General features: G+C 35.2%; 1 protein-coding gene across 1 annotated transcript in view; it reads right to left on the bottom strand.

Moving 5' to 3' along the window:
* Nucleotides 1-20,917, bottom strand: part of CORIN (corin, serine peptidase) — a 152,355-nt gene that overhangs the window by 15,381 nt on the left and 116,057 nt on the right. Inside the window, exons 12-16 of the mRNA XM_081999432.1 lie at nucleotides 17,929-18,074; nucleotides 15,220-15,327; nucleotides 10,624-10,737; nucleotides 9,000-9,110; nucleotides 7,348-7,477 (exon numbers count right to left, since the gene is read on the bottom strand). Of these exons, the coding sequence (XP_081855558.1) occupies nucleotides 7,348-7,477; nucleotides 9,000-9,110; nucleotides 10,624-10,737; nucleotides 15,220-15,327; nucleotides 17,929-18,074 (609 nt within the window). The remainder of the gene's footprint in view (nucleotides 1-7,347; nucleotides 7,478-8,999; nucleotides 9,111-10,623; nucleotides 10,738-15,219; nucleotides 15,328-17,928; nucleotides 18,075-20,917) is intronic.

The following is a 20,917-nucleotide window of genomic DNA, read 5'->3' as shown; positions in this document are numbered from 1 at the left end:
GTCATTAAGACCTTAAACTTCTGTAATTATTTGTTGATAATTGAAGCTAGGCAACTACTTTGTAAATCTCTGCATCTTCCTCTTTTTCCCTTTTTACTGAAAGATGGCATACCTAACAGTTTTCAGACTTATATAGCTATTCTCCACAACTTCTCAAAACTACTGGCTACCATTATGGGCAGCCATAACAGAGATCTGTCATAGCCATAAATTTTAAATGCTCTTGGATTAATTTCATCAAAACTAGCTACTTTGAAGAGCAGTGTATAATCTATTATTTTCTTATTCTAGCCCTAATTCTTAAGTCTTTGCCATCTTAGAAACATAATATGTTTTGCTGAGGTTTATTTGTGGTTTTGTTTGGGTTTTTTTGTTTGTTTGCTTTGCTTTTTTTGTTTAATAAACCTGGCTTTTCTGATTCTTTCTCTGGATACCTATGCTGTTCTATACCAATTCTTGTAAGTTTGAACAACATCTCCACTCTCTCTAGAATTCTACTTCCAGTTTCATGTCACTGTACAGCTTGTGCCTCAGCCAAGTTAGTCTTGCTGCATCACAGAAAGATATCTGCTAGATCTAGTGAACATGAAAGAACACATATAATTCTAACATACCTAATTTCTTTAATTTAAGAAGTTTCCTTTAATTTAAGGCAATTTCAAAAAAAGTTATTCAATGATTCTACAAAATCAGTCACTCAAAATCAGAGAAGCAAATCATTTTAATTTGTGGTAGCACTTACATTTACCCAAGTGGGAAATTCTAACTTAGATTTTATTAAGTTTTCAAATTTCAATTTAAAAATTAGAATATTCTTTTAATACATTTAATTTCAAGTTATGGATTCCCTTATGTGTGTTTAAGAGCGGGATTTTTAGAATTAAAATAAAAAATAAAACCCAGTGTGTCTTCTACATTATAAATATGCTCAAAATATTTAGATTAATTTCATTACATAGGTTGTACAATGGAAATATTAAAGAAGTAGTTTTCAAAGCATTCCAGCCTGCTACCTGCTGATCACTTGTGCACAACAGTCAAAGTTTATAGTATAGTTTATAAATGAAACACAAGGAACATTATGATTTGCATACTAGCTCATCATTATAAACCCCACAAAATAGAAGGCAGGGACTAATTTAGGTTATGAAGTTAATATTCTGTTCATCATTAACAGTATCCTAATGTGGGATACTTCTGTACAGCAATGGTTTTAATACTTCATTCTCCCTATTCCAGTGTGGAAAACATTCTCAAATGTATTAAATTGCAAGTTTAGAATAAAGTATAATCCATAAACTCAATTCCTTCCTCCTTCAAAGTGACAGTAACATTCCTCTGTTCAGCTTCTATAATCCCATTGTTTTAAGCCTCATGTGACGGCAGGCTTGAAAAAGGAAGGCTTGTGTTATGCCAGAAGGTAATGAATAACATGTCTATGGGCACTAATATAAAACAAATTAGGCCTATTTCAGAGCTGGAACAGCATCTGTTTCCTGTCTGTACTTATTTACTGGTTAAGATGTTTCTTGGTTTTGTGCAAAATTCTATAAAGCCATGGCTGTGCCATAGAATATGGAGTAAAAGATCAAAACCTTGATTTTAACAGCACTGAAATCAGAGGAATCTGAAATTTTAATGTGAAAACATATGGTGACATACAAAATGGGAATTTAAAATATTCACAGAATTGAAGGAAAGATAAAACATGTATGATTAAATAGTTCTGAAAATTTTTGGTGGAAAGTAAGTAATCACTGTGTTATTTCTGGGTTTCAAAATACCTACAGTGTTATGTCCTAACTGATAGGCTACTCAACCATATCAAGAATGAGTTAACGTGTAATTACACTGAAAAAAATTATATGCTTGCTTTTTCTTTGTCATCTCTAAGTTATAGATTGATAAAGTATGATTTTGTAGCTAAACTTAAAAAAATACTATTTTGGGCCATCTAAATTTAAAACTTCAAATAAAATATAGATTTTCTTAGCTGGAAGTCTTAATTCAACTTCAAATTAAAAGTAAAGTCCTTCCTTTAAGGTTAATTAGCTTTTAATGTTAAAAAGATGAGGGACACATTTCAGATAAAAATATTGTTTTGAAATAATTTTTTTAAGTGTTTCATTTTTAAAAGTTGAAACAAAATAACTTGACTTTTCAACCTTTTTTTCCCTGCTGAAACTATTCACTGACTTTGAACAAAATTTACTGTTACTTTTCTTCAACATCATCCTTTACGGAATAATTATTCACTAAGAAATGTTCCCATAATTCTACTGATAATAACACACTAGCCAGGAAAAACATTTCAACTTGCAGTTCCAAAATGGATTTTCAGGACTGACAGATTTAGTATCTGTTTAGTGTTAAACTGAGTAAATTTGATTTTGAAGAACCTAGGGAAAAAAAATGGGTTTATGTTGCCATTTGTACAAGCTGTGACATAAAATGGTTTGGAAAAGTATTTGTGATAAATCATTAGAATAAGAACATTTCTTTGGTTGGCAGTATTCATGTATCTTTCTATTCCTCTTAGTCAACACAGAGTCACAGAATGGTTGAGATTGGAAGGGACCTCCAGAGATCCTCTGGTCCAACCCCTCTTGGTCAAGCAGGGCCACCTACAGTCAGTTGCCCAAGAGCACATTCAGACAGCTCCAACGTTGTTTGAGATATTAAATCATTAATAACAATTATCTTTTCACTTAAAGAAAACTATCCAATCATGGAGCTAAAAATTTTTATATGAGGTAAGTGACCATATGCTTAATGACTATTTGAAGCAATTGTCACAATTTGCAAGGAATTATTAGGTTGAAATTTCTTTTAAAAAAAAAGTCCTATCCAAATAATTCTATTTTAAACTACATAGATACATGAAAGATGAGACATAATCTATCAGTTTTAATCAAATACAACCCTAATACGCTGACTAAAGTCTATGTATTTTACATTCTTTTATGGTTGCTCAAAATTAGTAAAACAGTCTTCCACATCTACCACAGCTTGCAATGTTATTTTTAGCAAATTTTATTTGATAGAGTTATTTACTGCTGTTCTTAAAAAATTAAATGTAATCTGAAGAATTCACTATTTTGCTAAATCCTCTAAAGATTTAATAGAACACGCTGTGGCCATGGACAATGTGACTATATTCAAGGTAGGTCAAGCATATTTTACATTCTGTTGAGCAGGTCTAGAAATCCAGATTAAATTAATGAGTTTAAATACTTCATCCTTGGCATTACTAAATTCTCTTTATTGTTGGAGAAAATAAAGTAGGTTAAATTCAAAAGTTCAAATTTCTAATGTGGGTAGGACAGAAGTATTCCATTTTTTGCTTCTGTGATGTTTTTGAGCAAAGACAACATTAAACTAAACTCCCCTTATTTCTGTCGCAGAAATGGTTAGAAAGTAATTAGAAAGCAGCAAAATTCATGTGAGAACAAAAGATTATTGGTCCAGCAGCTTGGCTGCTCAATTGGCAAATATTATTTGTACCAAAGAGAGAGAGTGGAATAGTATTAGGAAAGACAAATGGCCAGGCAGCAACAAGAGATGGTCCTTTCCCTTCCACAGATACACACGCAGTAGATACTTTGGCACAGGAAAGAAGGAAAAGGAACTACCTGTTTCAGTGGATCGCCAGTGGCGCAGCCTTCAAGAAAGGGAGTAGCAGCAGCAGGAGGTAGCAGAGCTTACTATAGATTTTTATAAACAAGTAACTTGGTAAACAGCTTTGACTTTATGCTGACACTGCTCGACCAGAAGCATATCGGCTAAAATTCCCCTGTACTCTGCTGGTGCAAGCTGATGAAGTTTATCATTATTACATTTGTTATCTCATCCTAGTGCACGAAAGACAAACAAGCTATTCCACTACATTGCCATAGAGTAACAGAACAACTCCACTAACTTCTGGTTTTGTCAAATTTCAGATCTGAGCAGACCATGGTTTTATGATCACCATCTCATCAACAAAGAACATGGACTTCAGAATATATGAAAATGGTTTTCTTCAACTAAACATCAGACATCTACAGTCTTGTAACACAATCTTCTGCATCTGCACAGCATGCCCATCTTCAGCAGCATAGCCTCTGCAGCACACACCAAGATATAGCTAATCCTTGATCTGAGACACTGATGGTGATTGCTGTTCCATTCTCTACCTGTGTTAGCAGGAAACCTAATTGCAAGAGACATGCTTTACTGTATTTAAATCTGGGACTCCGTCTCTGAACAAAATTATCTGTCCTAAGATGAACAGGCAGTCAGTATCAGGTCATCTGATAGTCCCCTCTGGCTGTAAATTACGAAACCTGATACTTGAGCAAACAGTTCCCATTAGGCTCTTAGCATTATAAACAAAAGTTTACTTCGTATCTAACATTCTTTTTGCACTAGAGGAAAACATAAGAACTGCTAAGAATACACATTGCATAACTTGAGCAATAGCCACCATTAGTCCAAAGCCTTTCAGACAATGCGTGGAACTTGCACAGTTTTCTGTGACGTTGCATCATGCATCACACAACACATCGCATGCATTGTGCTGTGAAAAACTGGAGAAGCATATCTGTGGAATTAGAACTGGCCAACAGCCAGGAAAATAGGTCAAATTTTGTGCAATAGGCAGAATAGAATTACCTTTAATGTTGCTTCAGACACAATGCTTATACCTCCCAAATAGACTGTTATTCTGTAAAATGTGTTACCACTGTCAGCTAAATTAACCTAGCTTTAACCACTGTTATTAAATTATCATCATTTTTTTCAGATTAATTTAGGCTGAAGAATTTTTTAAAAATCTATAAGCTGTTAGAAAGACATTGCTCTCATATTTTAAACATCACCACATTCTATAGCAACTGGGAGTTGTCACTTGGGAAAGCACCAGACACAGTTATGAAAAATAATTTGCAGACCTTTACAGGAAAAAAAAAATACCATATGCTACCACTCATTGTAATTCCTGGTCTAAGGTACTAAGAAGTCTCAACTTTGATATCTCATGTGCACTACTGTTCTCTAAGAATAAACAAGAGAACTATTAAATCAAAATCAGCTATAATCATAAGTCATTATTAAAGAAATCTGCATAGCCACAAAACTGGGGCTATATATAGCAGTGTACTATAATATGGACAGAACATCTATATTCACAGCTTTAATTTTCTGAAGGAGTAAAATGAAATATTTCCCATTGGGAATACACGAAGAAAAGCAGTGCTTAAAATACATTGTATTTATTAAAAAAAAAAATGGGTAAAAAGGATTTTTTTTATCACCAGTTGAGCTCTGTGCAATATACAGTCTAATTTACCTGCACCCTCAATGATGACTGGAAATAGCTTATTAAATACACCAATGTTATCAACCTCACATTTAGACTTTCTTGTTATCATAACTCAAATAAATAATGTATGCAGGACATAATAGCCAATGGATGAAGTTCATGGCTTTAGATCAGATTTCACAATGGCATGAAACTCCAATTTTTCATTCAGTCTTCCACTTCACCATACAGAAAATGTTACCCTCTGTGACATTTTCACTGAACCCCTATGGAATGTTAAAAAATAATTAAATAATTATATTAACTCATATTACTCCTTTTTGAAATTAGTTCTGGTGAATGCATTATAATCTCTTTCCTACAGATCTTCTTCAAAGCTAATTTACTGTAGTTTTGGCAGCACCACTTCACAAAAATTTGCGGAATAGCTAAGAAAATCAAGCTTCAGGTCATTGACAAAAGCAAACATTAAGAAAGGAAAGACAAGTACTACTTTGGTTGTCTGAAGTACTGCAAGGAAGAATTAGAAATTAGTATTAGAGTCAGACTGAAGTTGTAGACTTCAGATTTGAACTAGAATTTCCCACTGCCCTTCACACAATCACCTGTGTCCACAAAAAAGGATTTGTAGAAAAATTGATTTTTAGAATATCTTCCCCTGTTAGAAAATGGATTTGTGAGATTTAAGAATTATTTGTGTGTCATACATTTCTTAAAAGTGATAGGACTGATAACATCTGTTAGCAAGCCACAATGAAGAAGCAGAAAGGTATAAGTTTCTCCTCATGGTAATTTCAGCCTAGGCACATCTCTGAAGAAAGGAAGGAATCGGAGGTCTTGTGATAATTTAATACCTTTTTCATTTTCCTAGCAGCAAGCATCATAGGAAAGTTAAGCAAATTTTGTGTTAGGACTATGAGATTTAAATATTAAGAAGAAAAACATTCTTAATGTTAAGACCATAGGTTTGTTCTTAGACAAGAAAGTAGTTGTAAAAGCAATAATTATTTTTGGAGGTAACAAAGGAGTTTAAGATTATTAGGATGTTATATAAAGTTAAAGCATAAAGATAATGTCAGTATTATTTAGATATACTAAACTAGCTAGAGAAGTACAGAATTGTGTGTTAGAATGGCAGGCATTCCATTCAGCACAGCTGATCTTGGATTCAGGACATCTGTTAGAACTGGTGTCAAGCAATCGTGCAGTGCAAGGCAATACAGAGTAGGTTAACTGCAGACACTGTAACCCAGGGTCTTTATTCCTCCTGTGTTTTTTGAGAAAGGTACAAAGAACAAGATTGCATGTCAGTATATGTAGTGGTAAAAGGCAGACCAAAAAGACACTTCTTAATCCAGTTTGGGGATCAGACACTGACAAAAGATATCCTTCTATACCATCAGGTTTGTCTTCTCCTAGCAGAAGACAGCTTTGGATATCAGAGCAGATGAACTTCTGTTTCATCCAACAGTTATATTTCACATCAACTATTCCATAAAGCAGCTATTACTTTACTGTGCATGCAATAAGAAAGATGTGTAGAGGCTATCTTTTTTTTTTTTTTTAGTTCCACACAGAAAGATCTATCTTTAAAAATTTGTTGTTCAGAGATACCGAAGTCAAATATATCTGCTTTCCTAGCTCACAGTACTTATTGCAGAACGCAAATGAATGCAGAGAAATTTTCCTGTGTTTCCTAATACAAGTCTGTTTTAATTCTTTAGGAAGACACAGAGTATCACATTGCCAAAAAATTCTGAGCCTCAGTAATAACTGCAAGTTCAAATATTGGGGCGTGGCAAGACATCATTATCTTTTCAACACACTCTTTTAATAACAATCATGTAATGTTTATAAAGTGAAAGTGCCTAGAAATTAGTGAGCTTTTCTTCCTTCTATAGTTCACAAAATTTCATTATCTCTTTTCTCTATGAACCATTTCCACACTAGGTCTAACATTGCAGTGTTCAATGATGATTCACATCTAACTCCAGCACTCCAATTGTCCTAAGAAATTCATCAATGCTACAAACTACTGACCTTACCCTAAACCCATCTGATTGCAGGCCAGTTGGCTTAAGTTTTCTTGCCACTCATCAGCACAAACATGGTTATCAGCAGCCGACCTGTGAATGGTCAGGAACATCAAGGAATTCATGTTTTTAGACAGGGTAACTGCAAAAAAAAAAAAAAAACCCAAAAAAACCCTTCATTATTATTTCACATTATTAGTTTTACAAATGGCATACTGAAAACATACAGCTATAGTCAAAAGAGTTTTCCAAGATGCTGGCATTTTGCTGATTTTATATGCTCAATAGCTATATAATTTAAAACCAAGGCAACCACGGCTATCAGAACCTTGCTAACATTGAACAGCAGGAGACAGTAAACAACAAAGGCATCTTGAGGATTAAAATAAACCAGAATACTCTTGACTCACCAGCACAGGTTCACATGGGTGTCTGATAGCCTTAATCTTGCTAAATGACGTTTTAACCCACAAATAATCCAACTGAAATCACTAAAATAATTTGTGGGATGAATGCTGCCTGACATGAGAATGATACCATCATCTGATTCTCAGTAATATGCACTGCTCCTGTTATAACAATATGTGGGTGTAATTAGAGGAAGAAAAAACATCTACTGTTTACAAGAAAGATCATGACCGTTGCTTCTTTCTTAATCCATATAAAAGTGTGTGAACTGCTTTTATCACACACAAAAAGCTCCTCAAAGTGGCCCAAAATGGAAATTTACGTCTCTCTAGGATCACTTAAAAGATGTTGGGTTGCGTGCATTTCTTCCCCAAATACATACTGGTTTTAGTTAAACTGTTCCTCTGACTTTTGCTTTGATAGTACTAATCTTAACATAGCCAGTCATTACGCATTTTTCCTATATGCTGAAGGTGCTTTTGCTTCTCTCCCCATGAGAAAGGTATGTATTAATCCTAGGTTATTCCTTTTCAAATAGCATTTCTAGAAGAGTTCTTCTCTGTTGCACAGGTTTTATTAAATGCCATTGTTTATTAATGTTCATACAATGTTAAATATTTTAAAATATTTATACAATCTACTCCAATATGAATATAAAATATTTGCTTCTGTAAACCACAGCACACCTTTTTTCTGTATTTAAAATTACATACAAAGGATCTCAAAACTTAGTAATATAAACTATTGTCATGTACAGAAATACATATTAACTCAGTGAAATCTCCGAGGACATACTACCACTTTCCATCCTGCTTTTTTTCAGTGTAATTTTTTTTTTAAATCCATCTTCATTTTTATTTAAAGAATAACACTTGGAGAGTTCTACTTTAACAATACATAAAAGTACAGAATCAGGGCTTAGAAGTTTTGCCCAGATGGATTCTACATCTGAACATCTCCCTACTCTCTCTTCTACCCACAACAGTTTCCACTTTTTAGCCACCATCTGCACATTTTAGAAGTTCCCTGCCATACCACTTTTTTACATCTTTGCACTATGACACCTCACACTGAGCTTTTCCTTTCTCTTTTGCACACTTTCTTTCATGCTTTCCCAACCTCAACCCAGTCTCCTTCTGGTAATAAAGGGAGTCATCTCTCCACCACTGCAATTGTATTCTAAATCCAATCACCAGTGATTACTACTGTCACCCAAACATCGCTACCAGACAGAGTGCACCACAGCGGCCGCTTACCACAGTCCCATTCATCTGAGCTGTCACTGCAGTCTGCTTGCCCATCACACCAGAGCTCACGTGGCACACATTCATGATTGGCACATTCAAGTTCATTCTCTTCACAAAACGCTGCAAGGATGAAAACATGTTTCACTCTGAGAAAGAAATTATCAACATGGAATTCACATTGAGAACGAAAAAAATGAGGAGGGTGAAGGTAGGCACAGATGAGATTTAAGGAGCAAGAAAGTGAGACAGATTTGCAACAAAATTCATGATGAACATCACAGAGACAGAAGGTGGTTTCTGCTACGCAGTGTCCGAGGGCATCACAATTCAAAGGGAAGGATGGGTGTCTGGAAATGGCAAGATCTGTGATTACTTAGTATTATTTGTGGTCTTGTCATATGAAACCTGTCTAAGCTTCTCACAAGCTTTAAGTGAGAATATTGTGGTCCATGCTTTTTAGGACACAACTCCAAATGTGTTTATTTCTTCATGCTCTATTGAAAAAAATTATTTCCTTTCATCCACAGCAATTCTATATTCACTTTTGGATCCTTCTTTGTTATTTAAAATCATGGAATTATTTTTATCTCCGTTTTAGAGATGAGGAACTGATGTACAGATAGACATGCTCCAGTTCACAGTTGTTTGCCAGCTGGCAGCATTAGGCAGAGATTTCCTAAATCTCTGTCCTGTTCACAAACTACAAGAACTTCCATTTGCAAGTGACTTCAAGCTTTTCCCCAACCTTAACAAACCCTCTCCCAAAAGGCAGGTGTGTAGCATTACAATACCCTCCTCACTAACACACTTCTCTTCCAGATTCTATAAACCCCAACATTAGGGAATTTTGAGAGCTGGGGAGTGTGGGGCATGGCCAGAGAGGGAGATAATGTGTGGAAGGAAGATGCATTCTGCTGTGCCTATGTCTGCCTGTTGTATAGCATCTATACTGCCATACAAACAAAGCATTTATTTGCAACACTAGTGCAAAAAATGTACTTCACAGTGAAAACCATGCAGATAGAGCAGGCAGTGCTGCCTACTCTGACATAAGTAATCTTTCTGGTTCTGGAATAAAGCATGCAAAACTAGAAAAAGCTCTCTAATTCTGCCTTCCAGAGACAGCGTATTTCAAAAACTGGAAGCCCTCAGCTGAGGAAACTTATAGCCTGGTAATTATAGACTAGCCCCTGGAGAATCTTTTCTCTGCCATGATCTTAATGTGTGATGATGAGCAATTCACTTTAATACCACCTTCATTTTCTCAGATTACAGCACACAGGCCGCTTAGAAGTCAAATGGTATAATCTTCACAATGAAAATCAGATTAAGAAACATTCTGTGAGCTACCTCTTCCCTAAAAGAAACAAAGTTAGATCTAGCGATATATGCAGGCTGTCAATTATTTTGGCAAATATATATATTCAGCAAGGATCGAAGGATGTGAACAACAGAGGACACAAGATGAGGCAAGAGATAATTGGTGCTATAGAAAAACTGAAAGGGAAACTGAGGGAATGACTACGCCTTTCTGTCTGTAGAAAACCTTTTTACTTTCATTTATTTTGCACCCCAAGATCCCAAAACATATGATCAGCCCTTTATGGGATTAGCAGACTACATAAACCCTTACAGCAGTTCTTTTCATCCATCATGTCAGGGCAGTCTGGGAAACCATCACAGATCATAGTGTGTTTGATGCACACCTTCTTCAAAGGACACTCCCAAAGACCCCTTTCTCTACAACCTGAAGGCAGAGAAGCACAGTTTTGAAAGACTTGGCGTGCAATATCACATCAACTGTTTTCTCCTTCTTTAATAATCCTGAAGCACCAAAAACATTTTCACTTGCAATATAAGTTTTAAAAGGTACCACAAATAGTTACTAATGAAGAAATGGAAACAATATTGTCACAGTGCACACTTGATAAATGGATATAAAATATATAACACTTCATGATACTTCAGTGCTTTTTAAATCTATGTTATGCTGCACATACATAGTAATGGTTTAGGCATTAGCTTAATTAGCTCAAAACCCATATACCATTACTCATGAAATACATTTACTAGTAATAGATAAACTTTTCTAATCCTGAATTCTGTAGAGTTTCCTTCAAAAGCATACTGCACAGACCTTTGGTCTTTCAAAAGCAAATCCTATGACAGCATGGAATCTCCACAAAACAGTGTAGATTACGTAATTTTTTCTGGCAGTGCTGATACAGAATCTAATGCAGATCACAGTGAAAGGTAGAGAGATGCTGTTAAGTATGGACCACAAACAGTTTTCCTAGTTCTATAATATGAGACAAAACCAGTTTGAAAAGATTAGAAAGACCCAATGGCTGTATGAATCTTCAAGAGGGCTCCTTATTATGCAGGGAGCACACTGCATTATTGTCTCTTCAAAGTCCGACTAACCAGTCTCTCTGATTTCAAGAAGAATACTTATAAAACAGTGTCAAAGGGCTTTGACAGTAAAATTCCTGTTAGTCTGCTAGAGGAAATTAAGAATGGCCCAAGGTACATTTTAGAAAAGTGTTTTCTCATGTTTTATTTCAAGATTTATTTCCATCAACTAATAAAGAACTTCACTGTGATACTAATTTAAATACTTAGACATACTAAAGTCCTGCACATATGACATTCTGGTTTTATAGGAAGCCATAAAGACAACATGTTCTCCTGACTAAAACAGGTGGTTTGATTGCTTTGTTTGGCCTGTTTTGTAGATGATAATATTAGTTTTCACTTTAATCCAAGCTCAAATTCAGGTGACAGCCCTGATGTCCCCACATGCAAATACTTGAGGTATAAGCTCACAAACAGCATTTGAAGCAGAACCTCCGTTTGCTTGGACCTGGAACTACAGCAGCATATCAGCAGAAAGTTACTAAGCAGAAAGGTTGTTTCCAAGAAACATTTACAAGAAATGTTTATTTTATAAACATGAACCAGAAAATCAGTACTAGTTCATATGATTACTGAAAAAAATCTACTCATGTTTTAACTGTAACTGGATGTGTGGAATGCTTGATTTTGTTTAGATTCAAAAAGCCATGTAAATAAATGTTACAGCACAGAGTAATAAATATCCTTGAACCTGTGAAACTAATTCCATATGATCAAAGAACTTTCTTGTGTATCACCGTTTTCCAGGTCTCTTTCTTGACAATATTTGTCATAACTATTAATGAAAAACTAATTGAAATCAAACAAAACCTTTACTCTAATAAAGAACAAAGAATGTCCATCATGTTAGGAACTTGATATGAAAATAAAATAAAAAGCTTAAAAGAAATATAATTTATAAACCTTGCAATTTTTAGCAGAGTGTTTACAATTAATTAAATACATGTTTGCTTTTCCCCTTCATCACACATTACAGCGTTACACTGTGAAGTGTACCATGACTCTCCAAAATTTATCTTTGAGTACAATATAGACAAATATAGAGACAATTCCACTGGAAAAATTCACTACTTACTGAATTCAGTGTTCAAATATACTGTTTTGTTGGTAGAAGCCATCTACCATTTGGTGTATTTGTTTATCTTCTCTAAATTTTTTGTGACATACATTTTTACTTTAATGACAATGAAATGAAGTGCAAATGGAGGTAGGAAAACTTGTCCATTTACATTATCCCCATCTAAAGCATATGTTTTGGAAAGAGGTAGGGATTCACATATGATGTTACCTTCATTCTTCTTCAAAATATGAGGCTGGTTACCTTTTGTTATTCACTCATATATTACCCATGCAATTGTTATTAAGTCATTAACATTAAGACCACCACATTTTTCTCTCAACTAAAAGACTACAGTCAGAATTCAGATTGCAGAAAATAGTGAAGGACAATACTGATTTTGAATCTTATGTCCTCAATTACTTTCGTACTTTTCTAGAACTCTTTTCTGCTCTCTGCCAGAGGCATTGTTCAGCAGCCAGTAAATTAATATGATCAATTACAATCAAGCATATTTAATACCAAACACTCTCTTGACATCTGTCATCATCATCATAATTTTCAGAAACTACCTTCCTCACACTTTACTGAAATACACTTAGAATTCTCACATTCAGAAATATGGGTAAAATTTTCTCCACAAATCCTAGTCTAAATGGTACTAAAGTCTTGGGATTTTGCTGCAATTGCATGGGTGAGATTTGCTCTCACAAAGATCATGTGAAAGTATAACAGGGATTCCTAACAGAAGGAAATAGCAGGTGCTGAATACAGCTCTACTCTGCATGGGCAGAATGCAGCTTAGTCCATTTGGACTGTTCTACTTTATATTTTTGTCCAGAGTAGCTCGAGCACCCAAAAGCTGTAGCTAGTCTTTTCCAGCCTCCTCTTCCCTGCACTGTGAAGTTGTTCCATGCCTCTCATTTAAGACACTTCAAATACAAGGTTTTTGATTTAAATGCTGACTGTTATTTAATGGTATAGGACCAATTTCAAAGGATAAATCTAATACAATGTAAGCTAGCCATTTACACATGGAAAGGTCATCAAGTTCTGGTTTTGTCCTGCACACATGGAGTATGAATGAGTCAGAGACAGCTACTTCTGGAGCTCTACAATGACTTTCTGTTCTTCAGTAACAGTATTACCCCTGGTCAATGTAATGTCACTCTGACAGCGGTAATTTCCTAGCAGATACAGTCTTCATATTTATAGAAACTGATAAGAATTCTGCTGATTGCTAGTGACATTCTGTCTAGACTACAGAGACAGAGAGTGATCCACTCAAGAAATGAATGTTATATATGAGAGCAATATTTCATGTATTAATGTCTAGGAGAATAAAATTATCCTAAAAGACGCAAAGCAATTAGTGTTCTAAGGAGTTAAGAATAGGTGGCAACAAAGAATATTTGGCAGGGAGGACAATTGAGACAATTGATTCAAAGGTAAAGAGATGACAAACTCTGAAAGAGTCACTGTGATCATCAGCTCTGCCTTTTCTTTATAATATTAACAAGAGAATGACTTGGTAATAACTCCTGTTTCAGTGAGCATATCTTTTTTTCTTTTTGCAAGGGGAGCAAGAGGAGAGACAATACAAGTGTGATGTGAAAACTCTTAGAGACTGAGAATATATCACACCTTAGTGATAAATAACCCCTTGGTTACTCCAATCATTAAAACAACCTGTTCTTTAAAAAGCAGCATAGTGTAGTGCTGTTAAGCTTGAATTTTAGCCTAGTTCAGCTTTCAGGTCTTGGATCTTATTTTAATTTTGTGCAGCTGAGTAGAAAGTCTTTTACTGCCACAGTTTTGTTGCTCACATAAACTTTGCTTCCTGCTTAACCTGCTCTGTTAAAAAAAACCCAACAAGTTGTGCACGTTAGCCCTACTCTGCTAGAATGTTTTCTAATCCTTTACTCATATTCACATCTCTTCTCTAAATCCTTAGTGATTTAGAATTATTCTCTTTGCCCCTAGGGATGCCAGGCCAGCATGAAGAACTCCATGGAGGCTACACCTTAATCACACAAAGAAATAGTATAAACTCCCATCTCCTCCTCAAAATTCTCCTGCCAGCACATACAAGGATAAATAGTAACCAAGAGATTTGTCGGTTATTCTCAAGCTCAATACATCCGCTTAAGTTAAAAGTCAAGAGCATCTCTACTGTAAGTGAACTCAGAAATATACAGGAGAATAAACTTTGTGGTTACCACCTCATCCTTGTAGCTACAGCTTGAGGTTGACCAATCTAAAAAAACCATGTAATTCTTGACCCTTACCAAGAATCCCCTTCAGCAACACAGATCTTTTGTCAATACATCATAAGGAGACCATTACCGTGTATAAATTTAAAACTATATTTATGAATGAAAGATTTAAACTTCCAGAAAATCATGTTTCAGCTCAGTACAACCTCCAGCAATATCAAACGAATGAAATCTGCAGTATTTTTTATCTTGATTGCTAAAAGAATACTCAAACATCCTGGAATACGGTTAGCAGAATCTAAATGATCAAATATCATTAATTGTGTTGACATTAATCAAGAAGGATGCTTGCTAAAGTATTTTTACTGCCACAAGTCTTAAAAAAACCCCACACTTTCAAACATATTTTTCTTACAGAAAAAGGGGTTTATCCTCTGAACTGTCATCCTATGGTTCAAAGAACCGAAGGAAAAATAAAACTCATTTTCTAATGCTTCAACTACTCTCCATTCAAAAGATCCAACTCATCAAATTTATTTACCACAGCTGTCCTCATCACTATCATCCTCACAGTCAGCTTGACCATCACATCTTCTGGATGCCAGGACACACCTCCCAGAACGGCACTTGAAGTGACTGGGTGAGCATTCTGTCAATGACAAGGAACAGGGGGAAACAAGACTCCATAAGCTGCAAGTTTAATCATCACATGCATACTTACTTATTTATCACTGTGACTGTTTCAGAAGGGTAAATGACAGGAATAGAAAGCTTGCGCGATACTAAACTGGAACTATGTAGCAGGCAAGACTCTTAATAATTGCATTGTGGATAGGGTGGAGCAATATTTTCCAAAGCTCTCCCTCACATGCTACCCTTTGTCAAATTTCAAAGCTTTGCCAAATAACTGGCATACAACATTTAGATAGTAGGCATGGATTTCCTAGCTACTTTTCCCACCATTGTGGTGTTGTGGGAAGCAGAAACAGATCATCTGATGTGTTGAAATGAGTATAACAGATCCCCAACATAAAATATATATTTTTTTTTGCAATTGTGTGGTTATTTAAATTAATAAAACCACCTATAAATGTCCACTAATAAACCCTTACATTGCTTCTGCCTCATCTTAGAAAGTACCATTTTGAGAAAGCTTTATTTAGGTGGTTTTGAAAAACCCCCTCATTTTTTCACACAGTATATGTCATTGACTTTGACATACAACCTCCATCATATGTTGCCTTATTTTTTTTTCCTTCCTGCAAAATCTCTCAGATATTTAATAGCATGTAGTTCCTTGGGTAAATTCCAGGATTCAATAAAGAGTTGTACCAAAAATATCATCAATGAACTTAGGAGCCTTGGGAAATTAATGATAAAAGGCAAGTAAACTATACTACCAATATTTAAGAATAACTCATCAAGAAAAATAACTAAGTTTACAATGCATACTGTCTTGGCCAGCAATATTCTGGGATTCAGCACTGCCTGGAAGAGAAGTTAAGCAATTCAGAACATTGTAATAACTCTATCAATTATAGCTTAAGTTGGAAAATCACCTATATTTTGTAATCATAATCATTTTAAATGCTCTCAGAAGCTTAATTTCTTTTGTTACATGTGGGTTTTTTCCAGAAATGTTTATATAAGATTTAAAACTTCCCAGGGAAGACTTTCTAACCAGCACTGGCAGTCAGTGGAAATTTGGCATTGAATCAACATAAAATTCTAGCAGTAAATGAACCCAAAACAACTCTGATAAGACCCCTTAATTAGTTACACAGTTTCTCAAAGAATACTAAAACCCTCTCCTTTTTCACTGATTTTCCAGGAATATCTATTTCAGTGCTAAGATGATCAATAAGCAGTGAATCAGCTTACTAAGCAGAGTCTTTTAATTTTTTTAAATTATAATTTTTATAAGTGAACAGAATTTATCTCTAGAAATGGCACACACGAGTCCTGTATGCAGCAGTATATTTCAAAATATAACCATTCTATGTTACATTTCAAAGCCAAATGATCTAATAACATAGGGAGAAAGGTTAAAAGACATTTGATACATGAGAAAAATAAATCATGTTATTTTTCTTTAACTCACCTTGTTGTGTTTTCCTTTCCTACACACTGTTGTATAACAATGGACAATTCCTTTCTATCAGCCCACTGCTGCAGAGGGAAATTATCTCCTCGTCTCTCAAGAGTCCCATGGCAGAGGATTTCATTACCATGGTATTAGGCATCTTTATAAAATCCTCACAGTGATATTTGTGCACATGGACTTTGCTTGAAGAAATAGCACTAACTGATTTACTGGTTTTCATGATTCCTTCACTATATTCACAGCAATACATCTTCCCTAAAAGAACTATAGACTAACTAGCTTTCGCCCACTGCTTTCTCTGAGCAAGAGGAAGGCTGTGAAAAGACTGTCATCAGTGTGTTGGTGAGTAGAAGGAGAAGAGTGAGAACTGAACACAATCAGTATATTGCACACACTGTAGCACACAACAGCTCGCTATTTTCCCAGCTACTTTACTGGTGTTTAGGCAAGAAAGAGAAAAGGCATGTCAGAATCCTCACAGATCTCACATCCAACAACCGCTGCAGATGGAAAAGCTGCAGTTTCTCTCTTCATACATACAGAGAATATCTAGAAGCATTTAAGGCAATTTCATTCTTTTGTGCCATGTTCGTAACCACAATGATTAGTATTATGGCTGAACCCAAAAACTGAAATTTGTTAGTTGGTTAGTTGCTACTGAAGCTGGTTTGGCACACCTCTCTACAAAACTTTCCCCAAACAAAAATGAAGAGCAAATAATAGCTGGCAAAGACCCTAACATTACAATATTTTTCTCAGAGCTGTTGTGGGGCTCAGCTTTTTTAAGATTGCCAAGAGTCTGTCTCCTGGTTAGAAAAGGATTATTATATTGTTTAAATAGGTAAAAAAGTGACATATAAACACAAGCAAGCAGTAAGTGTGGTATCAGGAATGAATCTCAGAACACTGACTTTCCTCACTACCACTGAGGGTAGGTAATTGATCCTTTCTTCAAATAGATTTCTTATGACAACTTTCTCTTATCTTCAAACTGTAGGTATCCAGATTCCCTGAAACCCAGGTTGGAATAGTTTCTGCAGTTTAAGTATTATAATTTAAAGAGGAGGTATGGGATTAAAAAAATCAGTGACTTTGGGAACCTAATTAAATCTTTAATTTCCTGTTACATGTATTTATGGGAGTTACCTTCTACATCTTCATCTGGTGTTAGACAAGTTTGGTTGTCTGAGTTCTCATCTGGAAACTGCGTGCAGTCAGTATCTTCTGGCCACTGCAGACCTACAATCCCAAGCACAGACTCACAGCGTTCCTTAGACTGTACACATAATGTCCTGAGGAGACAAAGTGGAATTGCACAAAGTAACTGAGTGAAAGTCTTAGCAATTCCCAGTTAGTGGAAGTTAATAATCCTAGACAAAGCTAAAGATGAAGGCCAAGGAAGAATCAGTTAATCAGATTTCTTTATATATAAAAAAAAAAAAAAATCAAAAGATATGTTGCTACTGTTGAAACATTATGTCAAGTTATTATATGCAGACTATTAGCTGAATTGTAACATAATAGCCAAATATAACTACTTACAAACATCCTCTCCTCTGTAAGGGGCGGCAGAGAACCTTTTTTAAGAAGCACTAACTGCCCTCTGTCAGGAAAAAAAGCCAGATACATTTTGTACCAGTTAAATTCTATCTCTTCTGATGAGGCTACCTCACAAACCATGTAGTTTCAGAAGGACAAAATATTTAAACCTGCAAACAAAAGAGCAAAGAACCCCCCCAAGGAATTCAAGAAAATTAAAAGTTTTGGGAAAAATCAAAGCACAGATCAACTTAGTCTTGAAAATGTTGTCAGAGCAACAGAAGCTTGTATCAAACCTGGAAAAAGGCATGAATATAGCCCTCCTGCTGCTTTTTTTTTTTTTTTTTAACAATAGAAAGAGAGGACTCACCATGCAAACTTAGTTCAGTCCATCTAGATTAATATCCTGTCTCTCAAAACACCCAGTGTCAAATGCTTCAAAAGTACAAAGAGAAAATGCATAACAGAAAAATGCCCTGTTATTTTAAGCATTATTTTAAACATTTAACTACTTTTGTCTGGAATCATAGTTGACGTGCTGTTCAATAGTCTCGTCTTGTATCTGTGGTATTTTGAATCCCTGTTTGTTTCAACTGCCTCTCTTTTGCGTCAGGTTTTTTTTAATTATTATTTTTGTGGAATATTAACTAGGCAGTATGGGATTAGGAACCCCAACATGTTTTTCCTCTCTTCCTCTAAATAGAGACATGCATAATGCTTAACAGGTATTTGTCTGAGCTGTTCTTAAAAACTTTTCAGTTAACAAGATTTCATATACTTCCTTATCACTCGTTCTAATATGCAGATACCTATTATTTTCCTTATATCTGAACTATAGATCTCCTGATATACTTTAAACCCATTGCTTCATGGTTTAACCTCAGTGAGCATGGTGAACAATTTATTTTCTCATGGAAGCTCACTTTTACCTACTTGAAGGCTATGATGTCTCCCCAAGCCTTCTCTTGTTTCTAGACTCAGGAATTCATTTAATTGCACCTTTTAGATCATATTTTCTAAACCTATAATCATTTGGACTTTCTCCTACTGTTTCAAAGAAAGTTCTCCTTTGTTCTTATAGGTTGAAAAATATTCAACAGTAGGATCCCACTCATTTCTATTTTTTTCAGTTTCCTTCATGTGACTTTTAACTTGCCTTTTATTTAATTAGTTTAATTTTTCCAGATCTTTCTTCTAGGAACAGACACTCCTTTCGTGGAAGGCATTTTATCCCACTCATTTTCCTTTGTTGTTTTGACCAACAGACCATTTGTTTTTCCTGCAATAAGCTTCAAGAAATGCAATGGCCAAAACCATGCAAACAGATCCATTTAGGATCAATTATTTTATGCTCTTTTGAGAAAACAATACGTTATTAATCTTCTCAGATTTAATTTTGGTTTGGAGGATTGCATGAAGAAGAGTCAATGTTTTTCCACACCAAATAATTCACCATTGAGTTGAGCAGCTGGAAGGAATGGATGAATGGATTGACATTGGTTAACCACGCAACAGTTACAGACTCTCCTTTTAGATCCTCCTCAATATGAGAAAGGTTGACTCACACAACTTCATAACCTCAGCTTTCTGAATGTCAGAATTTTTATTTACTAATGACAAAAACCCCAAACCAACAACAAAAATATGATGAATACATTTTAAAAAATTGATTTTGTTAGCTGAGACATCTAAGCCATTTCCATCCTGTGTTCTCTGCACACTCAAATCTTTGGCCAAAGCTGACCCTTTCCAAAAGCTATTGCAAGCCATTTAGTTGTCAGTCAGTGGTGAAAGAATTAAAATGTAGATAATCTTCAAAGTAGTGCCCACCACAGTGGGTGTGGAAGCATATTGCATTACTGCTACGAAAATCGAAGAGCAAGTCTCATAGCTGGGGTATCAGAATACCTTGGTAACAGACTTCTTTCTCTACTTCTCAGTCAAATCTCTTCTGTGCTACTGTCTATGAATCAATCTAACCAGTTAACTGTTAACAAGAGTACACAACACAAAGCAGAGAAATCTCCCCCCAAGAGAAGTCTTGGTAGGATAAAAAAATACAAGGTAAAAAACATGTAGCATAGAAATGTGTAATTTTCTGCAATGGAATTCAATCTAACACTTTTTTAAAGAACATTAAGCATATTTAGCAGTTCACTAAAATATGATTTCAGTCACCCAATTCAAATACAGTAATGGGATGCCTAAATTGATGCCAGCACCAATGGGGCAAGTGATTTGGCCAGGATTATTCTTCATACACATCTGTCACAGTTTTGCAACAACACCAAAGTCAGCTGGAGACTACTTAAATACAAAGATAGTGTAATCTCCATGTCATTATAGGCTAACATCACTAGGAAGGCATTTACTTGTCCCAAAATAAGGGACACTGATAAACTTCTTGGAATGTTGTGAGACCCAGAATCTCCAGAAGCTACTCTGCACCTTGCAGAATCAGTTCATAGCAAAGATAGTTTGTAATTATAAGGAAACAGGAATTTCTGAGCTTATTCCATATGTTCTTCATCTATGAAACTCCATTTGTCCTCAGTGGGAACCCAGCACACACTTACCTTCAAAGATTATTTCACCA

The sequence above is a fragment of the Phaethon aethereus genome (assembly GCF_964289735.1).
Source record: "Phaethon aethereus genome assembly, chromosome: 4".
Classification (NCBI taxonomy): Eukaryota; Metazoa; Chordata; class Aves; order Phaethontiformes; family Phaethontidae; genus Phaethon; species Phaethon aethereus.
Note: the sequence above shows the minus strand (reverse complement) of the source record. Positions and strands in the feature narration are given on the sequence as shown.